This window comes from Podarcis tiliguerta (genome assembly GCF_965153285.1).
Source record: "Podarcis tiliguerta genome assembly, chromosome: 1".
NCBI lineage: Eukaryota > Metazoa > Chordata > Lepidosauria > Squamata > Lacertidae > Podarcis > Podarcis tiliguerta.
Window position 1 is genome coordinate 34,648,815 of NC_139534.1, and position 26,252 is coordinate 34,675,066.

The 26,252-nt window shown below is 38.7% G+C and overlaps 2 protein-coding genes across 53 annotated transcripts in view; one reads left to right on the forward strand and one right to left on the reverse strand.

The window, feature by feature from the left end:
* NEB (nebulin) overlaps nt 1–17,548 on the forward strand; it is a 152,892-nt gene extending 135,344 nt beyond the window's left edge. For 11 of the 50 annotated variants that reach the window (XM_083403736.1, XM_083403738.1, XM_083403785.1 and 8 more), the window contains 18 exons: nt 89–181; nt 1,920–2,012; nt 3,505–3,597; nt 4,015–4,107; nt 4,789–4,881; nt 5,256–5,348; nt 7,331–7,423; nt 7,933–8,025; nt 8,450–8,542; nt 8,947–9,039; nt 10,136–10,228; nt 10,557–10,649; nt 13,250–13,357; nt 14,016–14,199; nt 14,941–15,033; nt 15,221–15,370; nt 16,214–16,323; nt 16,749–17,548. In XM_083403736.1, the coding sequence (XP_083259862.1) occupies nt 89–181; nt 1,920–2,012; nt 3,505–3,597; nt 4,015–4,107; nt 4,789–4,881; nt 5,256–5,348; nt 7,331–7,423; nt 7,933–8,025; nt 8,450–8,542; nt 8,947–9,039; nt 10,136–10,228; nt 10,557–10,649; nt 13,250–13,357; nt 14,016–14,199; nt 14,941–15,033; nt 15,221–15,370; nt 16,214–16,323; nt 16,749–16,922 (1,935 nt within the window). In that variant the 3' untranslated portion in view covers nt 16,923–17,548. The remainder of the gene's footprint in view (nt 1–88; nt 182–1,919; nt 2,013–3,504; nt 3,598–4,014; nt 4,108–4,788; nt 4,882–5,255; nt 5,349–7,330; nt 7,424–7,932; nt 8,026–8,449; nt 8,543–8,946; nt 9,040–10,135; nt 10,229–10,556; nt 10,650–13,249; nt 13,358–14,015; nt 14,200–14,940; nt 15,034–15,220; nt 15,371–16,213; nt 16,324–16,748) is intronic. The other 39 variants (XM_083403757.1, XM_083403768.1, XM_083403766.1 and 36 more) reach the window with 8 other exon arrangements.
* A 1,799-nt stretch (nt 17,549–19,347) lies between these two features.
* Nucleotides 19,348–26,252, reverse strand: part of RIF1 (replication timing regulatory factor 1) — a 35,850-nt gene continuing 28,945 nt past the window's right edge. For 2 of the 3 annotated variants that reach the window (XM_083404488.1, XM_083404490.1), the window contains exons 30-35: nt 25,228–25,374; nt 24,628–24,705; nt 24,416–24,531; nt 22,390–22,543; nt 20,832–20,940; nt 19,348–20,432 (exon numbers count right to left, since the gene is read on the reverse strand). In XM_083404488.1, the coding sequence (XP_083260614.1) occupies nt 20,212–20,432; nt 20,832–20,940; nt 22,390–22,543; nt 24,416–24,531; nt 24,628–24,705; nt 25,228–25,374 (825 nt within the window). In that variant the 3' untranslated portion in view covers nt 19,348–20,211. The remainder of the gene's footprint in view (nt 20,433–20,831; nt 20,941–22,389; nt 22,544–24,415; nt 24,532–24,627; nt 24,706–25,227; nt 25,375–26,252) is intronic. The other variant, XM_083404489.1, reaches the window with a different exon arrangement.

Sequence of the window (26,252 nt, forward strand, 5' to 3'; positions counted from 1 at the left end):
TTCTTAATATTCCACTGTTTTGTAGTCTTTCTGTAGCAAATGACAATGTTGTTGTTTTTCTATGCTCAATCTTGTTGTCTTGGTTAAGATTTTATATAAAGAAGATATTGGAACAGGAACAGCTATTGAAAAGACGCCCGAGATGCAGAGAATTAAACAAACCCAGGATGCAATAAGCACGGTACAAAACCCAGTGGATTGTTAACACTCTTACCTGTGCTGTTCCCAACTTATAAAACTTCATTTGCCTTACATGATCCTAACAGCAATTCTGGAATAACTTGAAAAGTCAAGGCTTTTCATAATTAATCAAAACATAATTTGCTAACTAGCTCTTCCATTCTACTTTTACTTTCCTATGTAAAATAGTCTCCACATTTCAAAAACTCTAACTATTAACATTTTCTAATGTTCAACTAATGTTTATCATTTCATAAAATACTGAAACTAAATTCACATTTTGATCTTGTCCGAAAGGTCGATGAGATATTCATGGTAGCAAATATAGTGACCACGTTTTAAATCTAACAATAATTTTAGAGAATTATTTCTGATATTTTTTGTTTTCTCTCTCTACTTCATCTCCCCCCAACCCCCAGTACGTATGGTAGAATTGCCAAAATTATTTTTCATTTGATTGCATTCCACACAATGTCTTACTTTCCTTTTTTGACATTTTGTTAAAAAAAGAGGTAATAAATGTTTTTATTGAATGTTGTACATGTATTGTCACCCATGCTGGATAGAATGGGAGGTGGATAGGAAGCACCGATATTCCTCGTTTCAATTTTTTTAGGAAAATCTAGTTTATTCATTTCAGATTATCTGATAAACAGAACAGATCCAGAACAGAATCCTGCTCCATTCATGACGAAATCCCACTAAAAAGCAATTGGATTTAAAAAGTAATATAGGTTGGTTTATGCCACTGGTTTCAATGGGACTTGACTGAATCAGGATGAGCTGTTTGGTTTCAATAGGTCTATAATGCATATTGGAGACTAATACACACGCATGCGCGCACACACACACAGAGCATCCTAGCCCAGTGTCTCCTCTGAATAGGCAGAGATTCCAGTTTGCAGAGGCTCATTCATCTGCTTCTGCGTTGGCCAGTGCCGTGTGTTTCAGTGCACATTACCTATTTCCTGTGTGGAGGAAAAACCGCACGGCATACAAAACCTATGGCCAGTTCAGGGATCTAGTGGGAATGAATCCAAAGAAAGTTACTAGTGTTGAAACAATTTAGGCACACTCTCCTAAGCTGGACTGCAAATTTGATTGATATCAGCAGCCAGCACAATTGCAAGGGGCCCAATATTGACAATGGTCGTGGGAAGGTCTCATAACAGCATTCCAATAACAGTGTCCCATTGGGATGCAGCTGTGGAGATGCATGGCCACTCCAGGCTACTCTCTGAAGATTTGCCTGGCATTGTCAACACAAGGTAGTCATAAAACAGGGCCAGGGGCTTAAAAAGGAGAAGCTCTGTGATGGATGCCATGATCAAAAATCTATTTTTTTCGGCCAGGTTGCACTTGAGCTGCAAAATAAAATAATCTCATACTTGTTTACTGACGATTAAAATAGCTTTTAAAGCAAGGAACCTGGTGGAAAGCTTTAATCCTCCTGTTTCTACTACATTGGTAAGATTGTTGAGTCAAGGTGTCCATCCATGGCTCTTCCTCCACTATCAAATTGGAGATTGGGTTTTACACATCGAATTTTAAATCTTTGCAAAAACTCGTTTTCCGCAGATGTCTGTTTCGACATGGGTGCATGCAATGCTTTCAGCTCCTACAATCGTGATTATATTTGTTTACTCTTGTTCTTTTTATGTGAAATGGATGTGTTTCATGTACATAATGTAAGTCATTATTGTTTTGTCTTGTTTTCTGAACTGAATACCACTTTGTAGATTAAGTACAAGGATCAAATTGGAAAAGGAACTCCCATTTCCGATCTTCCTGAAGTAAAACGTGTCAAGGAGACACAGAAGCACATCAGCTCGGTAGTGGCTGATATTTTCTATGCTGATTTGTGTGTGCACTGGGCAGTAACAGTGTGCTGTTCACCTTACTAAACAGACATCTATTGCCCCTGCTAACATGCTATCATCAACTTCATCCTTAGTATGGCATTCCTCTAGTATTACTTGGGCTTTAACATCCATTAGCTTTAAGATCTACTTTCTGTGCACCTTGAGAGGAGAATATAGACCCATTTAATGCTGAGCAGACAGAAATGGACCAAGAGGATAAAATAGTAGTAGTAGTAGTAGTAGTAACTGACAAAATTATGACCCCTGCTATACCCACCTACCTACTGGTCGGAGGAGTGCTCAGTGAACCTGGCTGTGGTGAAAGGCATTCTGTACATGTTCAGAGACACACTAGCCACAAGCCAACACAAAGTGTACTTAAGACCATTGTTGTGAATGGGCTTAATTATGTGTCAGATGGGATATCTGCTTCTTGAAGTCTGAGCACCTGTTGCTTCTTGAGTCTTGGGTCTGAAAATCCAAACGATTTATTCTTGCTCACTTAAGTGGGCCTCTTGCTTTATTCAAATCTTAATGGGCCATCCTCTGAATGGGTAGGATTTCATTTATTAGAACATGGGAATTCTGTCTAGCATCATTTGGCCACTTAAGTGATGGGTATCTTGAGTGTTTCAGTAGGAGAAGATATAGTGACATTTATCAAGGAACTGGTTGCAACTGGTTCTTTCTCCTCTCTTTCCCGCTCTGCCTTCCCTTTTACACTGAGCTCTTCACCATACTAATTGTTTTCAAAATTCATTTCTGCATAATCAAGTTACAGGAAGGCAAACTAGTTACCCTTTTCTAACTACAAATTTACCTCTCTTGCTTTTGACATTTTGAACTGACTGAATGCCTTTTTGACTTAACTGTTTTGTTTTGTTTTTCCATTTGGGGAAGAGGGCACTTTTTAAAAGGAGTGAAATGCAGGACATTTTTTTAAAAAACCTGTCAAGGACTTCAGTTTTGTTCTTTCTCTCTCTGTCTATCTCTTTTCTTTTTTCTTTTTTGAATAAAACCAAAACAGGGCTTAAATTTTGTTCTTAGATTTTGTTCTTAGATTTGGCCTCAAAGCAAAACTCTTGACAAGGGTAATGGTGTAAGAACAAAAACTGATTTCTCATTGGCTATTCAATACCAATATAACAAGTTTTATCAAGGTTTCGAAATGCTTACTTCTCTCTAGCAGCAATAGCCCCAAACTTTTAAAAAGAACTACACAAAAAAAGAGATACCTGTAATTCCAGGAGTTTGGCACTTTTTCTCCAGAGGCATCTAGAAGTGGAAACATATGAACAGGGATGGCATTTTGTGGGGACACCTGTAACCGGGCAATTTTATACTCCCAATGGGCAATGCCCAAATAACCATATGCAAAGTCAGTGTGTTAATTAACATTCTGCATTGCAGAAAGGTTTTCAGCTACCTTTTTCTTACCTTTGTGGCTGTTTGTATTCTGCAGGTTTTGTACAAGGAGAATGCAGGGCAAGGAACCCCGGTACCACTTACTCCAGAGATAGAGAGAGTCAAACGCAATCAAGAACACATTAGCTCGGTATTTCTCAATGAAATCAAACCTACCATAACTCATCTTTTTCATTAAAAAATAATAACAACATTCTAACTATCATCTTCTACATGCCATTTTCATGACTCATTCATTCTGATGTGCATTAACATCAATTTACAGTTTTATGCAGTTTTTAAAAAGAAATAAATAAAACAATGACAATAATACCTATGATCTTCAATAAGATTAACCATGTGCTCCCTTTGCACAGATTCACTTCTCTTAACATACTTCTTCTGACTTTTTCTTTTCCATTCACATTTTAATGACTACTCTCCCCTTATTCTCATCTTTCCTTTTCAATACTCGACTAAGCATGGGATTTAAACATGCGCCGTTAACTACAAAGTACTAGCCAGTATTTTTGAGTGTCTTTTGTGGATACTTTATTGTACCTCACAGGTGTCCTACAAAGAAAACTTGGGGACAGGAACGGCAACTCCTGTTACCCCAGAAATGGAGAGAGTCAAGCGTAATCAGGAGAACGTTAGCTCGGTATATCACAAAATATCTATAAATAAATCCTTTTAACCATCACAACACTCTGATAAATATATTTTAATCCTTGCACAAGCTTTTGAATCCCTTCAGCTCCTTCTCATTTTAATCAAATCACTAAAATGTCAGTCTCTGAAGGAAAAAATTAAAGCACTAACTGTGACATACGTCTGCAGTGGGTTTTCTTTAGCTCTGTTTATTTTTCTTACTCTATTCACTTCCCCTCAAGTGGCAATATTATTTGTTTCAAAACAAATGATATTCAGAGTGGATTCAATATATCCTTACAACGGGAAACATTTTCTAATAGCCTTTGGCATTTGTGTTGGTGCAGTGCAAACTTAGAATAAAACCATAACCCCTCTCTTAAAAATAGAATAATAAAATGTTATTTATGCTATTGTAGTCTTTCAGAACAAAATGGGTAGTTTTAGGGTGTGAAAATAACAATGCAGCTGTCTAAACTCAGTCACAAATTGTAATTTAATCCATGATAGGTGTTTTAAGTTATAATATGCGGTATTTTTCTCTGTATGCATTTTTTATTTTTTTGTGATCTGTTTTTTAAACTTCATAGAGCAAACCAGAAAACTGGATTGCATTCTCTTTGCTGATGGTGTATCTTAAGATGTGCCCCTTAATTTTCATTTTTGTTTTTGACACTTCTTTGTCCCACAGGTGTTGTACAAAGAGCATTTAGGGACTGGAACCCCAACACCTATTACTCCAGAGATGGAGAGAGTCAAACGCAATCAAGAAAACTTTAGCTTGGTATTTTTGTTACAAAAATGCCCTATAACATCATTCCCAAATAAGATTAACCTTTCATGTTTTACATAATTAAACTTGATTTTAGTACCCTCTGACAATTTCCTCCCCTTTTTATAGCCTGAGTTTTTGTCATTCTAGGTGTGAAAATATTACTGCATTTGAATAAACTTGGTCACAGATTGCAACTTTCTTCATGATAGGAAGTCAAAATATATAGCATTTTTTTCTCTATGTGATTTTTATTTTTTGATTTTTTTTCCCCTGGCCTGTGTTTTAAACACCATAAGGCCAAACAGAAAATTAGATTGTGCTATCTTTGCTGATGGTGTATCTTGAGATAATTTTTTTGTTTTTGACACTTCTTTGTCACACAGGTGTTGTACAAAGAGAATTTAGGGGCTGGAACTCCAACACCTATTACTCCAGAGATGGAAAGAATCAAACGCAATCAAGAAAACTTTAGCTCGGTATTTTTGTCGCTAAAATGAGCTTTAACTTCATCCCCAAATATAATTAACTATCTTGAACCTTAACCCCTCCATAACATAGCTATCTTGATATGATTTCAATGATAGTATTTCTTTTTGAGTCCATGAATGGTGCTGAATTTGCTCCCAGCTCATACTGGCATTGTAAGCAAGAAAAGAAACCATATTGAACAAGGCCAATTTTTGCTCTATGCATTCCAAACAGATTAAAATAATATTGGTCCTCTCCCAATTCCGCATTAATATTTTTTAATCCTGCAAGAAAATTCTAATTAACAAAAATGTATTTTTTCACAACGTACACATTTCTAAACATATTCAGTCCCAAAATACATATTTTTTAAAAAAATATGTTGAGAACCGTTTAGCAGAATTAGAAAAAGTGTGAAATATGAAAGATTTCTTAATCTGCACATTAGTCTGGGAGGTGTGACTCATGTTATACAGTATCAGAATTCACCAATATATAATTTTTCAAGCATCCTAAGGGCATAGGGATGGACCTCAGACATGGGGAGTGCAATGAATGGGTGCAATACATCTGCACCTTAACCTCCCAGCAGGATCCGTCTGCCCAGTGCTAGAAGAATTGAGAACAGGAAAAGCAACTCACCTCACTTCGGAAACAAGAGAGTTGCATGCATTAAAGAAAACTACAGCTTGGTAGTTCAAATATGAAAGTTCCATTTCAACCCTTTAAAAATTAACTTTTAAATCTTTGTTCCAGGTTTGTTCTATTTCCATACATGCAATTGACTTCCAGGGGGGAAAAATCCATTTATCATCTCCAGTGTGCCCTCCAGCCACTGTTTGGTCTTCAATTCCCATCATTCCTGACTCTAGGCTGTGCTGGCTAGGGCTAATGGGACTTGAACTTCAGTGTAGGGCACCATGTTGGCAACTACTACTGATTGTCATTTCCCCCCTGCCTTCTTTTTTGGCGCACTTTTAAAAAAAGGAATCAATAATTTTGGATATTATTAACTGCTCTTCTCACTGTCCCAGCCCTATCTCTTTCTCTGTTTTGACCTTCTTGATTTTGATTTTTTCTAAGTCACTGTTTGTTTCTGTGTGCCATTGTAAAAAGTATATGGTCTTTCTCCAGCTGGGTTGAACAAGTAGTGCGACACATTTTCAGCCAAAAATGCACTAGAAAAATCATTCTGCAGCTACCATTGTTGCATTCCTTCTGGAATAAGGCAATGGAAGCATTTGCATCTTATGAAATAATATTTATACTCAAATATTCACCGTTGAATCGGTCTTCTAAGCTTGCTGTTACACTATATTTCTGCCTGGGAAATCCATACATTGTGATATCTTTCTCAGTGGTTTCTTTGCTTCTCCCATGCCTTCCCTTGCATTATTTTGCCAAGGTGAAGAGAAACCTTATCCGGAACCACTGGCTGATCTCACCAACATGGCTCTCTGTAAGAAGACGCATCCTATTATGAATCCCTAGCCTGCCCCACTGTGATGTGACACACACAATATAGAAAGTGGAGATCTGCAAGAAGTAACGTTACAAAACTCCCAGTGTAAATCAAAGCTTTATGGTTATTCATCCTCAGCCCAACAACCAAAACCCTCCACCTTGGTATCCCAATGAGTTCCTTGGGTACAATCCACCAATTAAGCATTTCTAAGTCCCACCGCCGTCAATAGTAGCATTAAACTCACTGAATCCCTCCTACTAAAATCAATGGGATTTAAAAGTACGTACATTTGGCTAGATTCATACACATTGGGAATTACATGAATGCACCCATGTCTGATACATAACAGGATGGGGGGAAGCATGAAACCACAGGAAATTTATTGTGGAAATGGGGCATCACCTACAGGCTCATACCCAGGAGATCTAAGACCATATTCCTCCCCCCTTTTTTGCAGATCAAAATTAACTGTTGTTTTCCTTCCTTATTTTTCTTATTTCTGCATTCCCCTTTGTCATCATGCAGGTGCTATACAAAGAAAGCCTAGGGGCAGGAATCTCAACTCCTGTCACGCCAGAGATTGAGAGAGTCAAACACAACCAAGAAATCATTAGCTCGGTACTTCTGGGAAAAGAGTTATTTTTAAATCTGTTTTGTAATATGATTAACTCATCCCTGCTCTCCATCCCAGCTTCTTCCTGCAGATGGAGTTATATACCCCTATTGTGAAACCTCCTCCCTGTCTTTTATTTTCCACTGTGGGAGAATGTCACATCGTGAGACTTTTTAACCCTTCTCTTCCTTTCTAGGTCTTATACTCACATTTCTCCCAAAACATAACAATCTGTTGTCTTTCCCACACCAGTTGTTTGGCATTCTATGCATATTATACTTGGATGCAAAAAATGCCCATTATTCAAAAGCATGATCATGTATTAAGACAATACTTTGTCCTTGTTTTCCCCAGACAAAAATAAGTGCTTATATGCATTGTTTTAAAACTGTAACCCAAAACACCCTGCAGAATAAATCACAACCAAATCAGAACTCTACCCCTCATGCTTCAATAACAAAAACATGACAATTCATTTATTGCTGGTTTACTCGGCTGCTCTTCTGTCTCACAGGTGTTGTACAAAGAAAACGTAGGGAAAGCAACTCCGACCCCAGTCACTCCTGAGATGGAGAGAGTCAAACGCAATCAAGAACACATTAGCTCGGTATTCAAAAGAAGACAAGCAAAATACCCCACAAAGACCTGGATTCTAAAAAATAACATCCAATGTGTTAATGATCTATGCTTTCTAACAAAACAAAACAAAAGTTCCTATTTACCACTTAGCATAAGAATTCTCCCCTTCAAACTACCTCTGTGACCCAAGTTTTAACTCACTACTACTAGGACTTACTCCTTTTTATTTTTCAGCAAACATAGGATTTCCGTCTTTATTTTCTACCTTTCCAACTTCCTCATCCTACTAGATTGTTTTCTGACATGGGTCCTCTCTTTCAGATGACACTAAAATCAATGGCTAGCTTTACTGGAAGCCGGTGTGACCCCAGTGTTAACATTTACAAACTATTAATCTTGATATGCCGTCACTGGCACCTTATGATTTCTGGATACTCTTTTGTATCCCGTAGGTTTTGTACAAAGAGGAACTGGGGAAAGGTACCCCGACGCCTGTCACTCCTGAGATGGAGAGAGTCAAGCGCAATCAACAACACATTAGCTCGGTATTCAAAAGAAGAAAAAAGATCCGAATGGTTTACCATAACATTAGATGTGTTATAAAGATCCATGCTTCCTAATCAAATATAGCACCCAGTCTCACCTCTTGGCATAATCACCCTATCTTCTGAACTCTCTTTGCAACCTAAGCTTTAACACATAAGTACTAGGAGTTGGCTTAATTTCACGTTTGGTTTGTATTTATACCTTTCCAACTTTCTCATCCTACTAGATTCTTTCCCTTTATGGGTGTTGATTGATTGGTGTCTCTTCCAGGTGACACGGAAATCAACAGCCAGCCAGCTTTCCTGGAAAGCTGGCATGATCCAATTATTAACATTACAAGCCAATAATGTTTGTTTGCAATCTGCCGTGATATGATTTCTGGATACTCTTTTGTATCCTGTAGGTTTTGTACAAAGAGGGATTGGGGAAAGGGACTCAGACACCTGTCACTCCTGAGATGGAAAGAGCCAAGCGCAATCAAGAGTTCATTAGCTCGGTACATTTTAAAAACAAATATACATATTTTAAATAACATCCTAACAAGCTGTGGGAATTGTTTCCCCTCTAGTATCTAAAACTATACTTTCTTCCTTAAGTAAGATACTCCTGTTTATTTAAACTACTTACATTTTACTCATAAAATACCGTAAATCTGATATTTGGTATTTAATAATCTGACCGTAGAGGTTTTTTTTTTATAACCTTGCAGTGGTGACTATAGGACTCTATCCAGACACTGTTAGACCATATGATTTCTGGTCCACATAACAAATTTCTTGATAAACGAATTTGTAATAATGAGAAAAATAATACTACAATCGCTAAATTATTTTGATTGAGCATCCCATACACTTATGAACTGGTGGTTTCACAAGATGCCATAGGAAATCGCATGTAGGCAGGAACAGACAACAACATGATTGATGCTGTTACTTTCCAAATTGGTACATTGTTGATAGTGGGATTTCAGAAAAAGGCCTTTAAAATAGTTTCCCCACCCTATCAATATAAATCTCCATAGAATTCAGCATTCAGAGGCCTCAGCATCCATGAGTTTTAGGACTCAAAAGTCAGGAACACCCTTCAGTAACGGAACAACCAACACCAGCATGAAAAACATGCTGCCCAAGTGGTCTTCCAACAGCACACTGAACAAAAAAAGCTTCATGTAGCTAATGAGAGACACAAGATACTTTGTCATTTGGTAGTTAAAACTAGGACAAGAAACTGGACCATGAGTTTATATGTGATGACTTCCCTGGGCACAGCTGTTACACAGTGATGGATGTTGCCTACTGGATAGAATCCTGATCTCAAAATAATACATCCCTCTTTTAATTATTTTACCTGCTTAATTCACTGTTGTACATTCTTCTCCTTGGATTTTGCCTTTCACTTGTACTACGACAGATCAGTTTCTATTATGTGACTTTTTACACTGGGGTCTTTACAGTTTTTTATTAAATTTTTAAATTGTTTTTGCAAAATGCCTACATCTGAAGTGCCGCCCCGGTTATTATACTTTTCCTTCAAACAATAGTTTTATTCGCATTATATTTTTGTGATTTTTGGATACTTTTTACAATCTTTAGGTTTTGTATAAAGAAAACTTGGGGCAAGCAACCCCAGCACCTATCACTCCAGAGATGGAAAGAGTCAAACGCAATCAAGAAAACGTTAGCTTGGTATTGAATTTTTTAAAAAATACTTTTTTTAAAAAAAAAAGTAACATCATCAGATATAACCTTGTCCTGCATCTATTTTATCTGAATCTTATCCATTTTCATATTCCTAAAGAAAACACTCCTTTTAATTTTTTAAAATACTTTTTCTTTTCCCTTCCCCCCCCTTCTTGCTTTTTGCTTTATCCAATAACTTTTTAACCACTTTGTTTCTTGAATTCTTTACCCACCTATGCAGTGATGATGATTAAACAGTAACACAACTTAACACAATGGTTCATCAACAATAATCTAATTCTTTGATTTCTGGACACTTTCTTGTATGCTGTAGGTGTTGTACAAAGAAAGCATGGGAAAAGGAACCCCGACATCTATCACTCCAGAGATGGAGAGAGCTAAACGCAATCAAGAAAACATTAGCTCGGTATTTTTCAGGAGAAAAAAACCCCTCAATGATCTATATAACTTCTTTTTAACACCTTAAAAAGTATACTTCCCTACTCAATTTAAACACTTTACCCAACTATTAACTTTATTAATATTATAACTTTATTTTGACATTTAAAATACTAAAAATGTCACCTAAAATATGTTTCTAATTGTTTCTTATTCCTAGTTATGTAGAATTTACATTGAAATATAGTTTAAGGATTTCTAAGCAACCACTGACCTCAAATAACAGTTGAATGGTCTCTAAACATTTTGTAACATCATGTGTTTACTGATGTTTTTAACCAAATGAAATGGCGTTTGTTCTGTGTTTTTTAATCTTTCTTTAAAACAGCCGATAGTCTACATAAATACAAAGGTCCAAGATGGTGTCCCTAGCTCAGGGGGAGGGGCGTAGCAAATGCTTTGGTCCCAGGTCTACAGAGAGCAGAAGCTTGATTAAATTGGCATGTGCTCAATATTTGCACATATATTCTGTGCACCAGCTCGTTTCAGACATGTATTCAGCATACAAAACCTAGAGGCAGGTACCAAATGAATTCAAAGGAAAGGGGGAGCTCTATTTGCATATTGCATACAAGTTTCCCCTTTTGTACTTAACTGATCTGAGAAGCCTACTTCAATCTTAAATGTTGTCACAGCAAGATTTACAAAGAGAGAGCCAATTGTTGAGCCAGTTCGACAAGGACAGCATCAGAGCCGACACAATTGGCATGACCAAGAGGTGGTCAAAATTATAGCTTGCTTTCTTGTCCCTATTCTCATCCAAAAGTTTGCACTGAAGGCTGAAGGACCTTTATTACTGTGTGTCCATTGGTACTTAATTGATGGCAACACCTGCAGGCTGGTTTTGCAGGATCTAGCCAAATAAATGGTTATAGAGAAAATCAGCACAGGGTGGCAGACTCTTACAGGGGTAGGGTTTTTTTTTGGGGGGGGGGGTATTAGTACATTCTATTTAAGTTAATTGATGCTTAAGCTCTATGGGAAGTAAACTGCTGGAGACAACAGCACTAACCATTGCTTTTCTTCCATCTCCCAGGGTCCGTTTAGGGCCGTTCCGTCCCTCTGGCCAACCATCTCCTGGTCAAGAGCCTATATATGTAGGAGGGACAACTGGGGACAGATCTACACTTGTTTAAAATGTTAGAAATGTGTTATTAAAATGTGACACCAGAGCGAGCCACCGGCAAAGGGAAACTGCCATTAAATGCTATAGAATGTTTTATTTTACGTTTAGAAGATCAGTCTAGATCCAGCCTGGGAAATAGCAGAGTTGATACCATTTTAATTCATATGATCTACTGCTGTGTCTCAAGACAGGGAAAAAAATCAGGTTGTTTGTTTGGGGAATAGTTGGGGAGTTGCATTTTGAATGCAGAGAATGAATCTGTTTGGAAAGCCAGGAGGGCTCTGAAGAATGGACCAACTGACCACTATTTCTAACCAGATTATATATGTTTTTCTATACAAGCAACTGCTGATATGACAAAGCAAAAGGTAGGGTGTGTGGAAAGGATGGACTCTTGACATCACCACCCACTCATTTGCTGGGGATTGCTTGGGGAGGTCACCTCCATACATTTCTGGTGAAATTTTGCCATAATGTTCCAAGAGTCATTGTTGCCTATGCAACTTTTGGTTGGATTGCTACCATGCACTCCACACTGGGCTGTTCTTGGATACTTTTTAACAACTTCTGCTGGTAATCAATGCAGTGGAAGGAGAAATGCTTGATGGGAGTAGGACACCTAGAACCCATTCTTGTGCTTTATGGTCTGTTGTGTCCCTTTGTTTCTTTCTAGACACAATTCAAGGTGCTGGGAACAGCCGGAGAGCCCCCTTTTCTTATATTCCTTAATGAGAGAAGATCATCTGTGCTTTGAGTTGCCACAATAAGGGCATGTAGAGGAGGTCTCTTGAAGGCTGCCATGAGACTGTGGAAGTCTTAAGCCTGAGCATTTTCTAGAAGTGCTATAAAATAAGAATACCCTGGAATGAAGGCTTGCATCATTAAACTGGGGTTGCTTTCGAGTAACAGAGTGTTGCTCACTTAGTTAACATTTTAGGAAGGACTTTGGGTCAGTGGTAGGCTAAGAGTACATGCGTCAAATGCAGAAGGTCCCAGGTGTAAGGGCTGGCATCCTTTGTTTAAAAGGAGATAGCAGGCGCTGTGAAAGACTTCCTTTGCTCGAGACCCTTGAGTCAGAGCAGGCAAGACCAGGCTGGAGAGACAAATAATGCAACCTGATTTAAGGCAGCTTTCTGTATTCTGCTATTATTCTTTTGAGTGTTATGCTTCGCCTACAGTTCTTGGGGTGGGTTTGGAAACAATGTAAATCAAGAAGATAATGCTCTTACATTAGCCATAACCTTCCAAAGGCACACAATTTATAGTTAGTAAAAAAAACCTGTGGCATAATCTTGTGATGAGCCCATCAATGGTGATCACATCATGTTTGCATCTGCCTTCAGCAATTCTTCATTCATGCCTCATTTCTACATAAAACCTTTCTTAAAATCTGCTCTCTCACTGGCTCGGCCACGTTTATTCACATCTACTCATTTTGTTAGGTCCTCTACTCTGATAGTTTCCGGAAACAAGTACAAGGTAAAGCGGCCTTTGTCCTGGATACCCCTGAAATGAGACGTGTTCGGGAGACGCAGCGACACATTTCCACCGTAAGTATTTGCAGCCAAGAAACTGGCTGCACAAGTAAAACCAGCCATGGTGACTTATTTAGCAGTATTCAGTATGCCTTAAGATGAAACTGTTCCAGGCACAAATTTAATTAAAAGGTAAATCCAGAGTGGGACTGGGTGATATATTGTCCAAAAACTGCTTTGAAGCAGTTATTATGATCAGTTTCATAATTTTTGACCTGGCAATATATTGCAAATCATGCTGTGTGCACACATGCTTTGCAAAAATAAACATTGGGGGGGGGGGATTTGAAGTCAGCCAATGCTTGATTCCCGCAGCCTGTTAACTCTGCTGGCTCTGCTCTCCCTGCCTCCTGCAGGGGACAGCAAATCACAAGAGTAGGCACCAGCAAAAATCCCAATGCGGGGAAAACCATGAAGCCATCATCCTTATTTCAGACATCGTGGTGATGTTTAGCTGGTGACATATGGTGATGCTGAAAACCAAGTATCGCCTAGCCCTAATGCAGAGATCAGGTTTGCTGTCGCAAAAACTGCAAGAAATGGACATATCTGGTGAACACAGTGAAGTTTACTTGTACTTCTGAACTAGATAAGGAATTTATATTTCTGCTTGCCTTCTACAATTAATGGCATGTCCATTCCAGCTACCCATGTCTTACCTTGAAAATTCCAGGTGAAATACCATGAAGACTTTGAAAAGAGCAAAGGCAGCTTCACACCTGTAGTTACTGACCCCATAACAGAACGTGTCAAGAAGAACATGCAGGATTTCAGTGATATTAACTACAGGGGCATTCAGAGACGAGTTGTGGAAATGGAGCGAAAACGGATAGATCAAGATCAAGAAATGAATACAGGTACTCTGATTTTATGCTTTGGTTTTTCCCCTCTGTAAGTTAACTTTACATAATGGTCACAGTTGACAATATATGTTGAAAATTATTTATAGTGATGTGATTTCACATCATAAACAATCAAACACACACACTCTTCTGCCTTGTTAAATTGATATTGAATACATGAGTCCTGAATCCTATGCTTGCAATTGTTCCCAGTTAACCAAATCTGCTTGGACAATTCACTTCTTCCTTACCTTACATATTTTCGAGGACAACACATACCAATTCATGAGAAAGTGCCTTATACTGAAGTGGTCCATTTGGCCTACTATCATCTACTCCAACCACTTATCTGGACCATTTACGGCTGCACTGTATTTGCACTCCATGTGGGGCTGGTCACCTTCTGCTATCAGTGGTGCACCAGGCACACATCCTACCTACCAGATACTGGAGAATGTACATGCAAATGATACATTCACCAACTGCACTAAGGGCTCTTCCCTAATGGTGCAACTTTTTTTATTGCTGGTGGGTCAACATTGTTAAAATGTAAAAGAATAACATTCTTTCCCATTCATTAAACATTCTGGTCAAGTCACATTTCAGCAGTGAGTTGCAAAGCATTTCCTCAATTAGTTTTTTGCTGTGTGAATTCCATTTTAAGACCTGTTGGATTCTGCAAATGTGTTTTCTTATACCTATGAAGTCAGAGGCGAAGGATACAACTAAAATACCCCACCCACCTGTCTTCTGCAGATCTTCGTGTGTGGCGTACTAATCCTGGATCAGTCTTTGACTATGACCCAGCAGAAGACAACATTCAATCTAGAAGCTTACACTTGATTACTGGTACGTTTTGCATCCTGTAACATTATGCAAATGGCTGTGGATGGATACAAGCCTTTATCCTACAGTTTTAATGCTTTAAACACTCCACAATGTAACTTTCCATTTTGATTTTTAGTTCATTTTGCCTTTGACCAAGTACGCTCCTCCTCAAGACATCACTGTAAATTTCTTCATCTTTCTTGCCTAGTTCAAGCCCAGCGACGTAGCCGAGAGCAATCCCGCTCTGCCAGTGCACTGAGCCTCAGTGCTGGAGATGAAAAATCTGAGCATTCAGAGGCTGCCGATCAGCACATGTCCTATTACAGCAATGGAGGCTTCTTTACCACAAGTACATCAGGTACAAGGGACTCAAGACTGCACTCGTCTTGCAGGGATACCTTTTCAGGTTGTGTGTACTGCAATTTCAAGGCGGTGGGGGAGGGGGGCAAGGTTCAAAGCCTTGCATTTTAATAATATTAACAATTAAATTGTAAAAACAAAAAAACATTAAGAGCATCGTTATGGTTACTTTTCCGTATGTTTCATAAGGACCAAAGACAAAAAGGCTTTGCAGGAAACAATTCTGTCCCTCTTCCCCCAGTGACATAACAACAAATTTGAATATTTATTAAGTTGGGGCTTCTTGCAAATCATACAGATCATACAGGAGCATGGTGTGAAGGTGGCCAGGTTGGGGAGACGGAATAAATGATGCAGTAATGTTTCGAAACTAAGGTGAATTTGGGTAGTGTGATTATAATGGACAGGCAGCACTAACAAATCAGAATTGCCAAAAATTGCAGTAGCTAGTTCAATGCAAGCTGCTATATACTATTAGAGATAGCCAGGGAGACACTTTGTCCTAAAGAGCTTTATTTGTCTTTCAGATAATAGTTCTAAGTCCTTTTGGGCTATTTTTCTGGGCAGAAAATAGCAAGCGTTGGACAAGCCGGGGGGGTGGGGAGTTAGCACACTGGTAGAATACAGTTCTGTACACCAATATTCTTGTGGGGTTTTTTTAAAGTAGAACTATTTATCTAAAATGACATCATCTTTGCTGATTTACATCTGCTGTCACCATTACCTCATAAAATGCAACCAAGCCCCATTTACGTTTTATTAAAACACAGCGAAATTATTGAAGAGAATCAAAGCTTCCAGCTGGTTTCTCATTATTCAATTTTTTCATTTCCCTTTCCAGTGGATTACAAACATGCTAAAACTGTAGAGCTGCCACAACAACGGTCATCTTCTGTTGCTACCCAGCAGACAACAGTCTCTTCCATCCCCTCTCATCCATCTACTGCAGGGGTAAGGAAAATAAATTATCATATGGCAAGAGTAACAAGTACAAAGAAATAGATTTCTGAATTGTGTCCCTGTGTTGCATTGGGGAGAAAAACCTACATGTCTAAACTAATGATCAGCATTGTTATCTTGAATGTACATTTACTGATGGAAGAGAATAATAGTCTTATTTCTAAACACTCCTTTTCTTCCTCTAAAAGATTATTTAATAGTTATATAATCTTTTATACCAACAAAGCTGAGCTCAAAGCAACTCACAATAATATTTTTTTAAATGACCAGCATTTCTACCACTATAATCATAAAAGTTCAGCAAATTATTGCAATTTAATGCAAACTGAAGGTATTTTAAATGGTTTACCCCAACATACTGCATGTATGGTGGTAATCTAACAGCATTTATTCTTCTTTTAAAATGACCACCACAGAAGACGTATCGCGCCATGTATGACTATACTGCAGCAGATGCTGATGAAGTCTCCTTCAAAGATGGTGATGCAATCGTCAATGTCCAGGCCATTGATGAAGGCTGGATGTATGGGACTGTGCAAAGAACAGGCAAAACTGGCATGCTTCCAGCTAACTATGTAGAAGCTGTTTAAGCCAAAATGGAGGCGATATTCCATGAGACATTTTGACAAGGTAAATAAAAAGGCACCTCACAAAATGGCTGCCCGCTATAATCCTTAAACACTTTCTCAGGTGCCTTATTATTTTCCCGTTGATATATGATATATGCATTGCCTTTTACACAACAAACATTCTCTCATTCTAGTCATCACAGAACCAGTGGGAAATACCAACATGGCAGCCTCCATTCACTACCTTGATTAAATGGACTTGTGTATTCAAACATTATCTAAAAGAGAATTGTTTGGCTCTCAGTTCCACTGTATTGTCAACCTCTTTGTTTGGAATCAAGCTCATAGTCCAAACTAATCTTATTTTTTAATGAAACATCTACTCTGTGTTGGTTTTAATGCTTTTCTTATCAAGAGATGTTGTGTTCTCCTGTGATATTATAAAAATAGCCAAATGTATTTATTTCTGTTTCAAGTAAGCAATTATGTAAAGCTAACATCTCAAACCAGCCAAACTATATGTAGGAAAGCCCCTCCTCTTGTCTGCTTATGGAACGCTGGTGCATGCCTTATTCATCTGAGTGTTCTTTGGTCCTGGTACTGTGATTCCCTCAAGTGGTGACTAATAAATTTCACAGCTCTGCAAATTTAGTTATCTGCTTAATTTATGTTGGGGGGGGGGGGAGAAATAGAACACTGGATACTCAATTCCAAATGGATGTGTGCAGAGGAAACGCAGAACTATGGATAGGCACAAATGCTGCAAGCTCCTCCCAGTTCTTCCCTGTAGCCAACAGACTCTTGCTATTCATCTGATGTCATTGAGAGGAAAGGAACCTTAACTGAAACCATTCATCAACTGATGTGTGCCTTGCAAATGTATCGCCCAGGACGATAAACGACCAGAGTGCAATGGTGGTTTCACCCGCAATATACCACTGGAGTTGATGCAACTCATTCCTTCCTCAGTGCAGCAGAGGGAGGAACAAGCTGCATTAGCCCCAGCCCTGCAACGCACCAGGGTCCCACCGAGGTGGTTTGGGGCCGATGCAGCTTGTTCCTTCCCCTGCTTTTCAGCACTGTGCTGTATCACCAGCAAACATCACACTACAGTGATACATTGCAATGTTGAAAAGCTTATCACCCAGCGAAGGGGAAAATATTTACTAACACTCACCCTCCTCCCAAGAGCCAGGAGAAGCCTGCTGTAGGATTCCCCCAAACACCTTAGGGCTAACATACCTTAGCACTGTCTCTCGCAACTGTGGTGATGAATGGTTTGACTAGCTCCTGCAGAAATACCTCCTTCTGGGATGAGACAAGTTGCACTGCTAAAGAAGAGAATCTTTCACCTGAAGAAATCTGAGAAATGCAGCTGCAAGGTAAGAGTAGCCACCACAGAAGGGCGGGAGTGAAATGTGGCCCATAGCACACTCTCAAACTGTGACTCCTTATTAAGCAGTTTCCCATCCCTTGGGAGTTCAACAAAGCCCCTACCAGCTCTACCAACATGGTACATAACCTGCCTCTTCTGCAATACATCCTCTCTTATCTTTATCTGCATCTATATAGATGGAATTCATTACATTAAAACTCTAAGCTACTACAAAGTTTCCTTGATTTTGTATCTTAGCAGAAGGAATGTCTCTTTAATCATTAATATTTTTCTGAGTAAAACACTTAAGAAATGGCTCAAATCAACTTACAGACACAAATTAAATACTAAAACCAATAAACAATAAATACCTAAATCATACACACAAAAGAAATCGATTACTGCAACAAAGCATTTCCCCTTCAGACCTCTTTCCTATGCAAATATACAATGAAACAAAGACTCAATTGCCACCAGTTATCAGCTGAGAACTCTACTCAGATTGAAACCTGTTTGTATCTAATGTAGATTTGGGGGGGAAACAGGCTAATTCTGGGTGTAGCTCACTGCCAGCATGACAGAGTGATTAAATGCTAGTAGCAATACATACTAACCTCATGAGTATCTGAAAGCTCAGCACTGAATTCAGCCAGAATAAAGTATCTGTACATTGCCTTAAATCATATCATGATGTTGATCAATCTACACCCACATACCAAACTGTAAAGTTCTGGGTAGACATATAAGCATATATTTCAAAGAAAAATATTTAGAGTGCCCTCCTGCAACATGATGCCCTCCCGGAGTTTTAGGCCCAATTCCCATCAACCCCAGCCAGCAAAAACAGCATGAAGAGGCCAGACACTATGTAACCTGAAACTAGACCAATGAAGGACAAGCACTAAAAGACACTAAATAATAGGACCATGAAAGACCTCAAGTGGGAGGAGGGTATCTCTCCAAGCTCTACTTAAATTCCCTTTTCAAAGCCCATTTCAACAGCTTTAGATGAAAAAGGAACTGCCAGATCCATTAAATCAAGACACAATTAAAACCAAGTTCTATTCAAAATACAATTCTAAATAAGAGTTCATTATTTTATTCATATATACATATATATTTATTTCCAAATAAGTGAAACAGATCCCATTGTTACTTCTCCAAAACTGCAAACTGTGTGCTTTATACAAACACAATTTTCCCATCCAATGTTTTAACAAATCTCAGATCATAATTAATAATGTCTAGAATTGCTATTATCTACACATAATGTACAGTTATTTAGGTCTAATTGACATGACTCTGAGAGTGGGACAAGTATAACTCTGATAAATATAAAAATTCTGTAGCACATGAGATTTGAGCTTGAAAATACTGCATCAGAATTTCATACCGATATACATTTTTCTCATTTTTGCATAATAAGTGCATGCAAAAATAGAACTGTGAAATGGTAGAAAATTGTTTGGAAATACTTTTTTTTTTTGAAGCACTAATTAAGTACAGTACATCTTAATATGAAGACAGACTATAGAGCCACTGATTTCCAAAACACCAGTAGCAAAAAAGTTGGCATCACTTTTGGTAAATCACTCAGCATCTCAAGATTCATTCCACATAGTGAACTTTGTTGTTGTTTTCAAATATAGGAATAAAATATAAATCTGCATTCAAAAATATAGTTAAAATACTCAGCAAGTTGACTTTTTAGTGGGAAACTGTGCGCAACAGCAATAAAAACACTTGAATAGTGAATGTACCAAACTTCCTTATTAAGATATACAGACTGATGCCATACCTGCCTTGAGTGACGAAGATCTCTCTTATTCTTCTGGGATGTTTATAAGTGAGTGTTCAGCTCAAAAAATAAAGGGATTTTAGAATCAAAAATGTCTCACTCTGAAGTCTTCTCTTCTGAGAGATAAGTACAGATGATTAAACAGTGCTTTCCCGGGTTGGTGACTTCCAACGAGCCTGCAGGTTTTTCATAATACAGTTTGTCATGCTATGTAGTTTCTCTTGCATTTCAAAAAGTTCACTCACTGAATAGTTGAGAAGATTTTCAGAAGTAAACTGCGGAGCAAGTATATCAATCTGGGCAAAAAGGTCTGTAGTTGATTGCTCATCTGCAGTGGAGGAAACTGGCTCGCTCAAGTCTAGGAAGAAAGAAAGTTCACACATACAAAGATTTCCTATTTAGAATCAAACTAGAGCCCTACTCAAATTCAACGAGTCCACAATTCTTATTTGTGCAACTACATACCATACTAACTACAGCCCTAATGGGTAGGTAATGCTAGAAAGGTGCGTAACAGCCTTAATCATATAGGAGAAATTGCTTGCCCTTTTTGGACCACCTGTGGAATGACAGCAATCACACTGCTACAGGTAATGTAGACAATGGATTTAACCACTCGATGGCCCCTTGTGGTCTCTTCCAACTCTATGATTCTATGATTCTATGATTCTATGATTCTATGAACCTGGGAAGCAAACATACCCAGTCTGCATTCCAATTCAGGCATCGAACCTGCACAATGGCAAGCAATATTTACCTGTTTCCATTTTATCTTCATTTGTGGAACAGGACTTCTCATCAATGCCATTCACTGGCTTTTCTACATCATCCAGGCCAGCATTTTCTTCAAATCCACGAGATCGTACCTGCACATTTGGGGGAGGGGGGAAGAGATTTTATTGCAATATATTTCAACTAGAAGCAAAATTGAATACAGATGAGAAATATAATTTATAGCATTCCTTCTTCAACAGGAGGAGGGGGTGTCTGGTGGCCATGAGTACCAGGAAAGCTGCTGAAGTTCTGAATCAGTGTCTGGAACCAGTAATGGGTTGGATGGCTGCTAACTGTTAAAAAGAATTAATCCAGACAAAGAAGAAGTGTTTCTGCTCAGGAGAGATAAGATACTCTGCATGAGTATTATTCTCTGGTCTTGCAATTCATAGGTGCTTGCGGATCCAGCATTGTGTTACGCAATGTTGTAAGTCAAGCAGAATGTATTGTGTGGAGCAAAGTATTTTAGAATACACTATATCTCTTTCTTTGTATAATGCCATATCCCTCTTACATCTGCCATCTTTGTTACCGCCCATGTTGTCTTTAATTTCCCAGTTATGTATTTTGGAATGCTACTGCAGTTCATAGTTTGTTTTAGCTGCTTTTACTCACCCTGAGTATTGCATATGCAACATAAAGGTGGGATAGATTTTTTTTTTGTACAAAAAATAAAAGCAGGACTACCTTGCAACTATAAGCTTACATTTTAAAAAAGTAGCCGTACATTTTTGGAGAGGAACCCCCAAATGACTAAACAAAAACCTACATTAATTGAATTCCAGGACATTTGAAAGATTGAGGGCAGTTGAGTCCAGTTCAAGATTTTTAAATTAAGGAAGGGGAAGAAGTGGGACATTGGCTTAGTGAAGTGTGACAGCTTTAGCATGGAGAGGGAAGGGAAGCAGGTAAGGGAAATGTGTTCCACAAGGTGTTTTATTACCTCCCATCCCCATGCTATGTGGGGTTTTTTCATAAAGGTGAGGAAGCTGACACCTTGCTCCTTTTACACTCTCTATAATCTTTCCTCTTTCTGCTGCATAGCAGTAAAGTCTTCAAGTACTAGAGCTTGGAAGTCAACTCTAAACCAGAGCCTAAGTGCTCTATAATACAGTGATTTCAGGAGGATAGGAAATAAGAAAAGAATATATATCTTTGTAGATATTATTCCATTTCCCAACAAATGCAAAACAAGAAGAGCAGCCTTCCCTTTCACCTGCTAAACTCAAATAAGGCTCAAAGTTCCACACTGGTAAAGCCCTGGACAGAAGCACTCCTGTTATGAATAGTGGATACATGGCAACATCTTGTTGTGTGATCTGACTTGTTCTTACTTTTTATTTTAATTTCAAATATTAGTGATGATGATGATGATTTAAATCTGTATACTGCCCTATACCCGTAGATCTCAGAGAAGTTCACAACATAAAACTGCAATATAAACAATACAAAATAATGCCTCTTGGACTAAGTGTTCCGCAAAAAGGATTTCTGATACATTTCAAATTTTACTTATTTTATTATAATGCAAAGAAACTAACCTGTTGGTCATGGTATCCTTTAAGAGCTCTTTTAACATTGGATACTTTGGGAGAACGAATGGGAAGAGTTTTGATCTCGGCTGATGTCAGAGAACTCAAGTCACCTACAGTCCTGATGTTCTTTGCTCGAATGAGTTGTCCTAATCCCCTTGCCCTTAGCCAAATAAAAGGGAGAAGTGTTAGTCCCCCCACCTCTTCTTACGTAACATTCTATGGACAAGGTAAGAAAGACAACCACATTAAAATGCTTATCTTTGAAAGACAAGAGGACTCTTTTCAATAATCATTTTTCTACTTTAACACAGGATTTCTACAATTAAGTTACCCAATATCTAGTCTATGTATATGTAACTCTTCTACTTTCAAAGTGCGTGCATAAATCCTTTATTCAGGAGCTTGGGTGGTTGTGTGGGGAATTTGCTGGAAGAAAGGTGGGACAGGCACTTGAGCCCCACCCCCAATTTCTCAGGATGCAACAGCTCTACTTCTGAAATTTGTATGTCAAGAAACACTGTGTGAAGGAAGACATGTTCTGGTGAGAATAAGGAAGACATTTGGTTTGTCACTCCATCAACAGGAGACAGGGCCAGCTTGCAGCTTAACTTCTCTGCTAGGGAGGAGGTCTCAATCTCCCAGACCAAACTGGAGCTTCCTCCAAAGTTTAAAAAACAACCTACCTATCACACTTAGCGGGTGGTCAGATTAAAAAAAAACTCTTTAGCAAAGTGAGATCAAATAAAGCACTGGAACTTCCTAGGAAGCCCTAGCTCCCTTCCTTGTATCATTCATAAGAATAAGGTCAACATCATGAGGTGCTGGAAGCATTCGCTTCCAATCTTGAAGTGGATGGCTACTGCTTATCTTTACAGGCCATTTCAGCTGCAGTGGTTGCGATGAGGAAGAGAAGGAAGTTTGCGCCCAGGACTGCCCTACCTCATCCACATGTCTTCCAAATTCCTAACCGGGATGAGTGTCTGGTAGGCCAGAGTGGGATGGGATCAAGGAAACAAAACATAACACAAAAAGGAGAGAACAGCATTGTGTTGGTAGCTCTAAGTGAGCAGTGCAGAGCCTTAAACAGCTCAGGAACACAATACCTTAAAGACTGCTTCTCCTTGTATAAACCGACCCAGATCCTGCAATCATCATCTGAGGCCCTTCTTCATGTGCCCCCTCCACGAGAGGCCCGGAGGGTGGCAACATGAGAATCGGCCTTTTTAGCAGTGGCTCGTTTATCAAATGCTCTCTCCAGAGATGCTTGCTTGGCACATCCATTACATATCTTTAGGCACTGGACAAAAACATTCATCCTCTCCTAGGCCTTTGGGTTATACAATCTATGCCCCTTTAAACAGTGCACACAGTGGGAGGTGTTTTTGTTGTTGTTACTATGTTATGTACCATATTTTTCCGTGTATAAGATGCCCCCATGTATAAGACATGTATAAGTACATTTTAAACCCAAAATTAAGAAATTAAGTTATTTAGCTTTTATGGGGGGTAGGGGAGGTCACTTCCGCCAATCGCTCACCCATCTGCCTGCCACTGCTGATCACACACCTTGCCACAGCCACCAATTGTCTGCCTGCTCACTTCCACCAACAGCCCACCCGCTCACTTGCCGCAGCCGCCAATCACCTGCCGAATTGCTGCAGCCACAGCCAATCGCCAGCAGGCCTTGCCGCAGCCACCAATCACCTGCCCAATTGCTGCTGCAAATCTCCAGCTTGCTGCTGCCATTAATCACACGTACCCCCTCTGCATTCACTATTCACGTATAAGACACTCAATTTCTCCCTAATTTTTTTTAAGCAAAAGGCATCTTCTTCTACACGGAAAAATACGGTATTTTTCTGCTTTTATTTTGCAAATATCCTTGGATGAAAGGAGGTATAGAAATTAATTAATTAAAATAATTGCACCTTGAAGATACCCTTTCCTTCCCCCATACCCCCCAAGCAATCTTCTTTGTCAATAATACTTCAATATTTGACACAGGAATCTTTCCCAGTGACTTCCTACTTACCAAATATTTGAAGTAATCTGAGGCAAAATTGTGTCGACAGGCGCTTTACAGCCCACTAACGCAGGATATATGCATTCTGTAGGACTTGGTAGTGGCTCCTTGACCATTTCTGTGATCTTAAATAATACAGAAAATTATTAATTTGACTAAGTTTAAAAGCTGAATACAGGAGAAAATGGAGAAGATATACATAAAGCCGAAGCAAATCTTACTAAACACTTCTTTGAGCTCTTATATTTATGGCTACGAGATCCTGGGGACAGAGATCCTTTGGTTGGAGTAGTAATAAGCTGGATAGGAAAAGAGGAAAAAAGCTCTCTCAGGATCATAGGAATTACCTAACACCTTATGACTAGTCTTATTAAAATCATTTGCCTAAAATGGGACAAAAACTAGTTCAAAGGAATGGATCATACTATCGATAGCCAATACTTCTTCAGTGAACTAAATTAGTGAACCACATTTAAGAAAATGACATGTTACCCTGCCATTGTTACTTCCCTGAAAGTAGAGCCGAAAATAATCATATAATCCCACACAAGTGGGTGGTTCCCCACCACCAGCAGATGTCACATCACATACTGCTCTGGAAGGTCCACTGACCTACAGGAGTGGTTTCTGGTGGGGCACAAACAGCTAAATTAGGATGGAGGGAGGAGCAGAAAAGGCTTTCTACTTGTGCACAGAGACCTCAAAATCCAAGCCTTAACTCTTTTGTATGATTATATGCAGCTTAGTTTATTGCCATGTTCTTCAATGTCGCAGAGATCATTCTCTCAGTAAAAATAAAATAAGAGAAATCCAGATATTACCTTGGCTTGGTGGTTAGGTGAAGATTTAATACTTCGGAAAGACTGAGAACCATTAGAAGAATGGGTTCTAACCACAGGACTTCGCCTATCAATGTCATCTGCCAATTCTTCCTGGTAGATCGGATTGGCAAAGGAAACTCGTCGGCTCTGTTCATAGAAATTCAATGGATTTTTAAGAACAAGGTCTTATACAATAAAGATATACCAAAGCCACAAAGTGTTGACTGATTTTCAAGGGAAATTGATTTTTTTCTGCAAAGTAGTTAGCATTCATATATTTTCAAAACAAGACTGACAAACATGATATAGAAAGAAGCATTAAGTCAGTACAGCTGATTTAGACCCATACAATATACCATAAGAGGTCCTCAAAGTGTGCCTAAGTGCACATCTTTAACAAAAGGGGGGAAATCCCTAAAGCAAAAATAAGTTCTACTAGTCGTGACTAGGAAAAGGGAGTGAGCCTGCAATGGCAAGTGACATAATTTTAACATAGTAGACTTGAGTTGCAATGCAATACTTTGCATGAGTTTCCACTCTATAGCTCAGTAGACATATATAGGATATCCTGTAAGAAACTGCACAACTGTCTACGTCTGGGTAACACAGGAGACATGTGGCTCCCTAAAAAGAATAAATTATGCATTTCTCATGTTCAGATCTGGTTGTGAACTATACTGCACTTTTGAGACCTACTGATCTACATTAATCTCTGGTTTGAATGAGATAAACTGGCAGATTTCAGCAATATTTGAGATATTTCACATTGGTGAGTGCAGTGACTACTAATTACAAAAACTATTATTTATTAATCGCCTGCCACACATATCTCAGGCCAATGTACAAAATACAATGAAAACACAACACACACAAAATCAGATAAATGCAATATAAAGTAGGCAGGTGCCTATGGATAGCCTGAAAGCAGAACCTGAACACAATTTTGTTCGTAGGAATGAAAAACTCTAGTATGAAGCAATCCAGAAGCCTGACTGTGGAGCAAATGGTGATAAACATCAAATGCT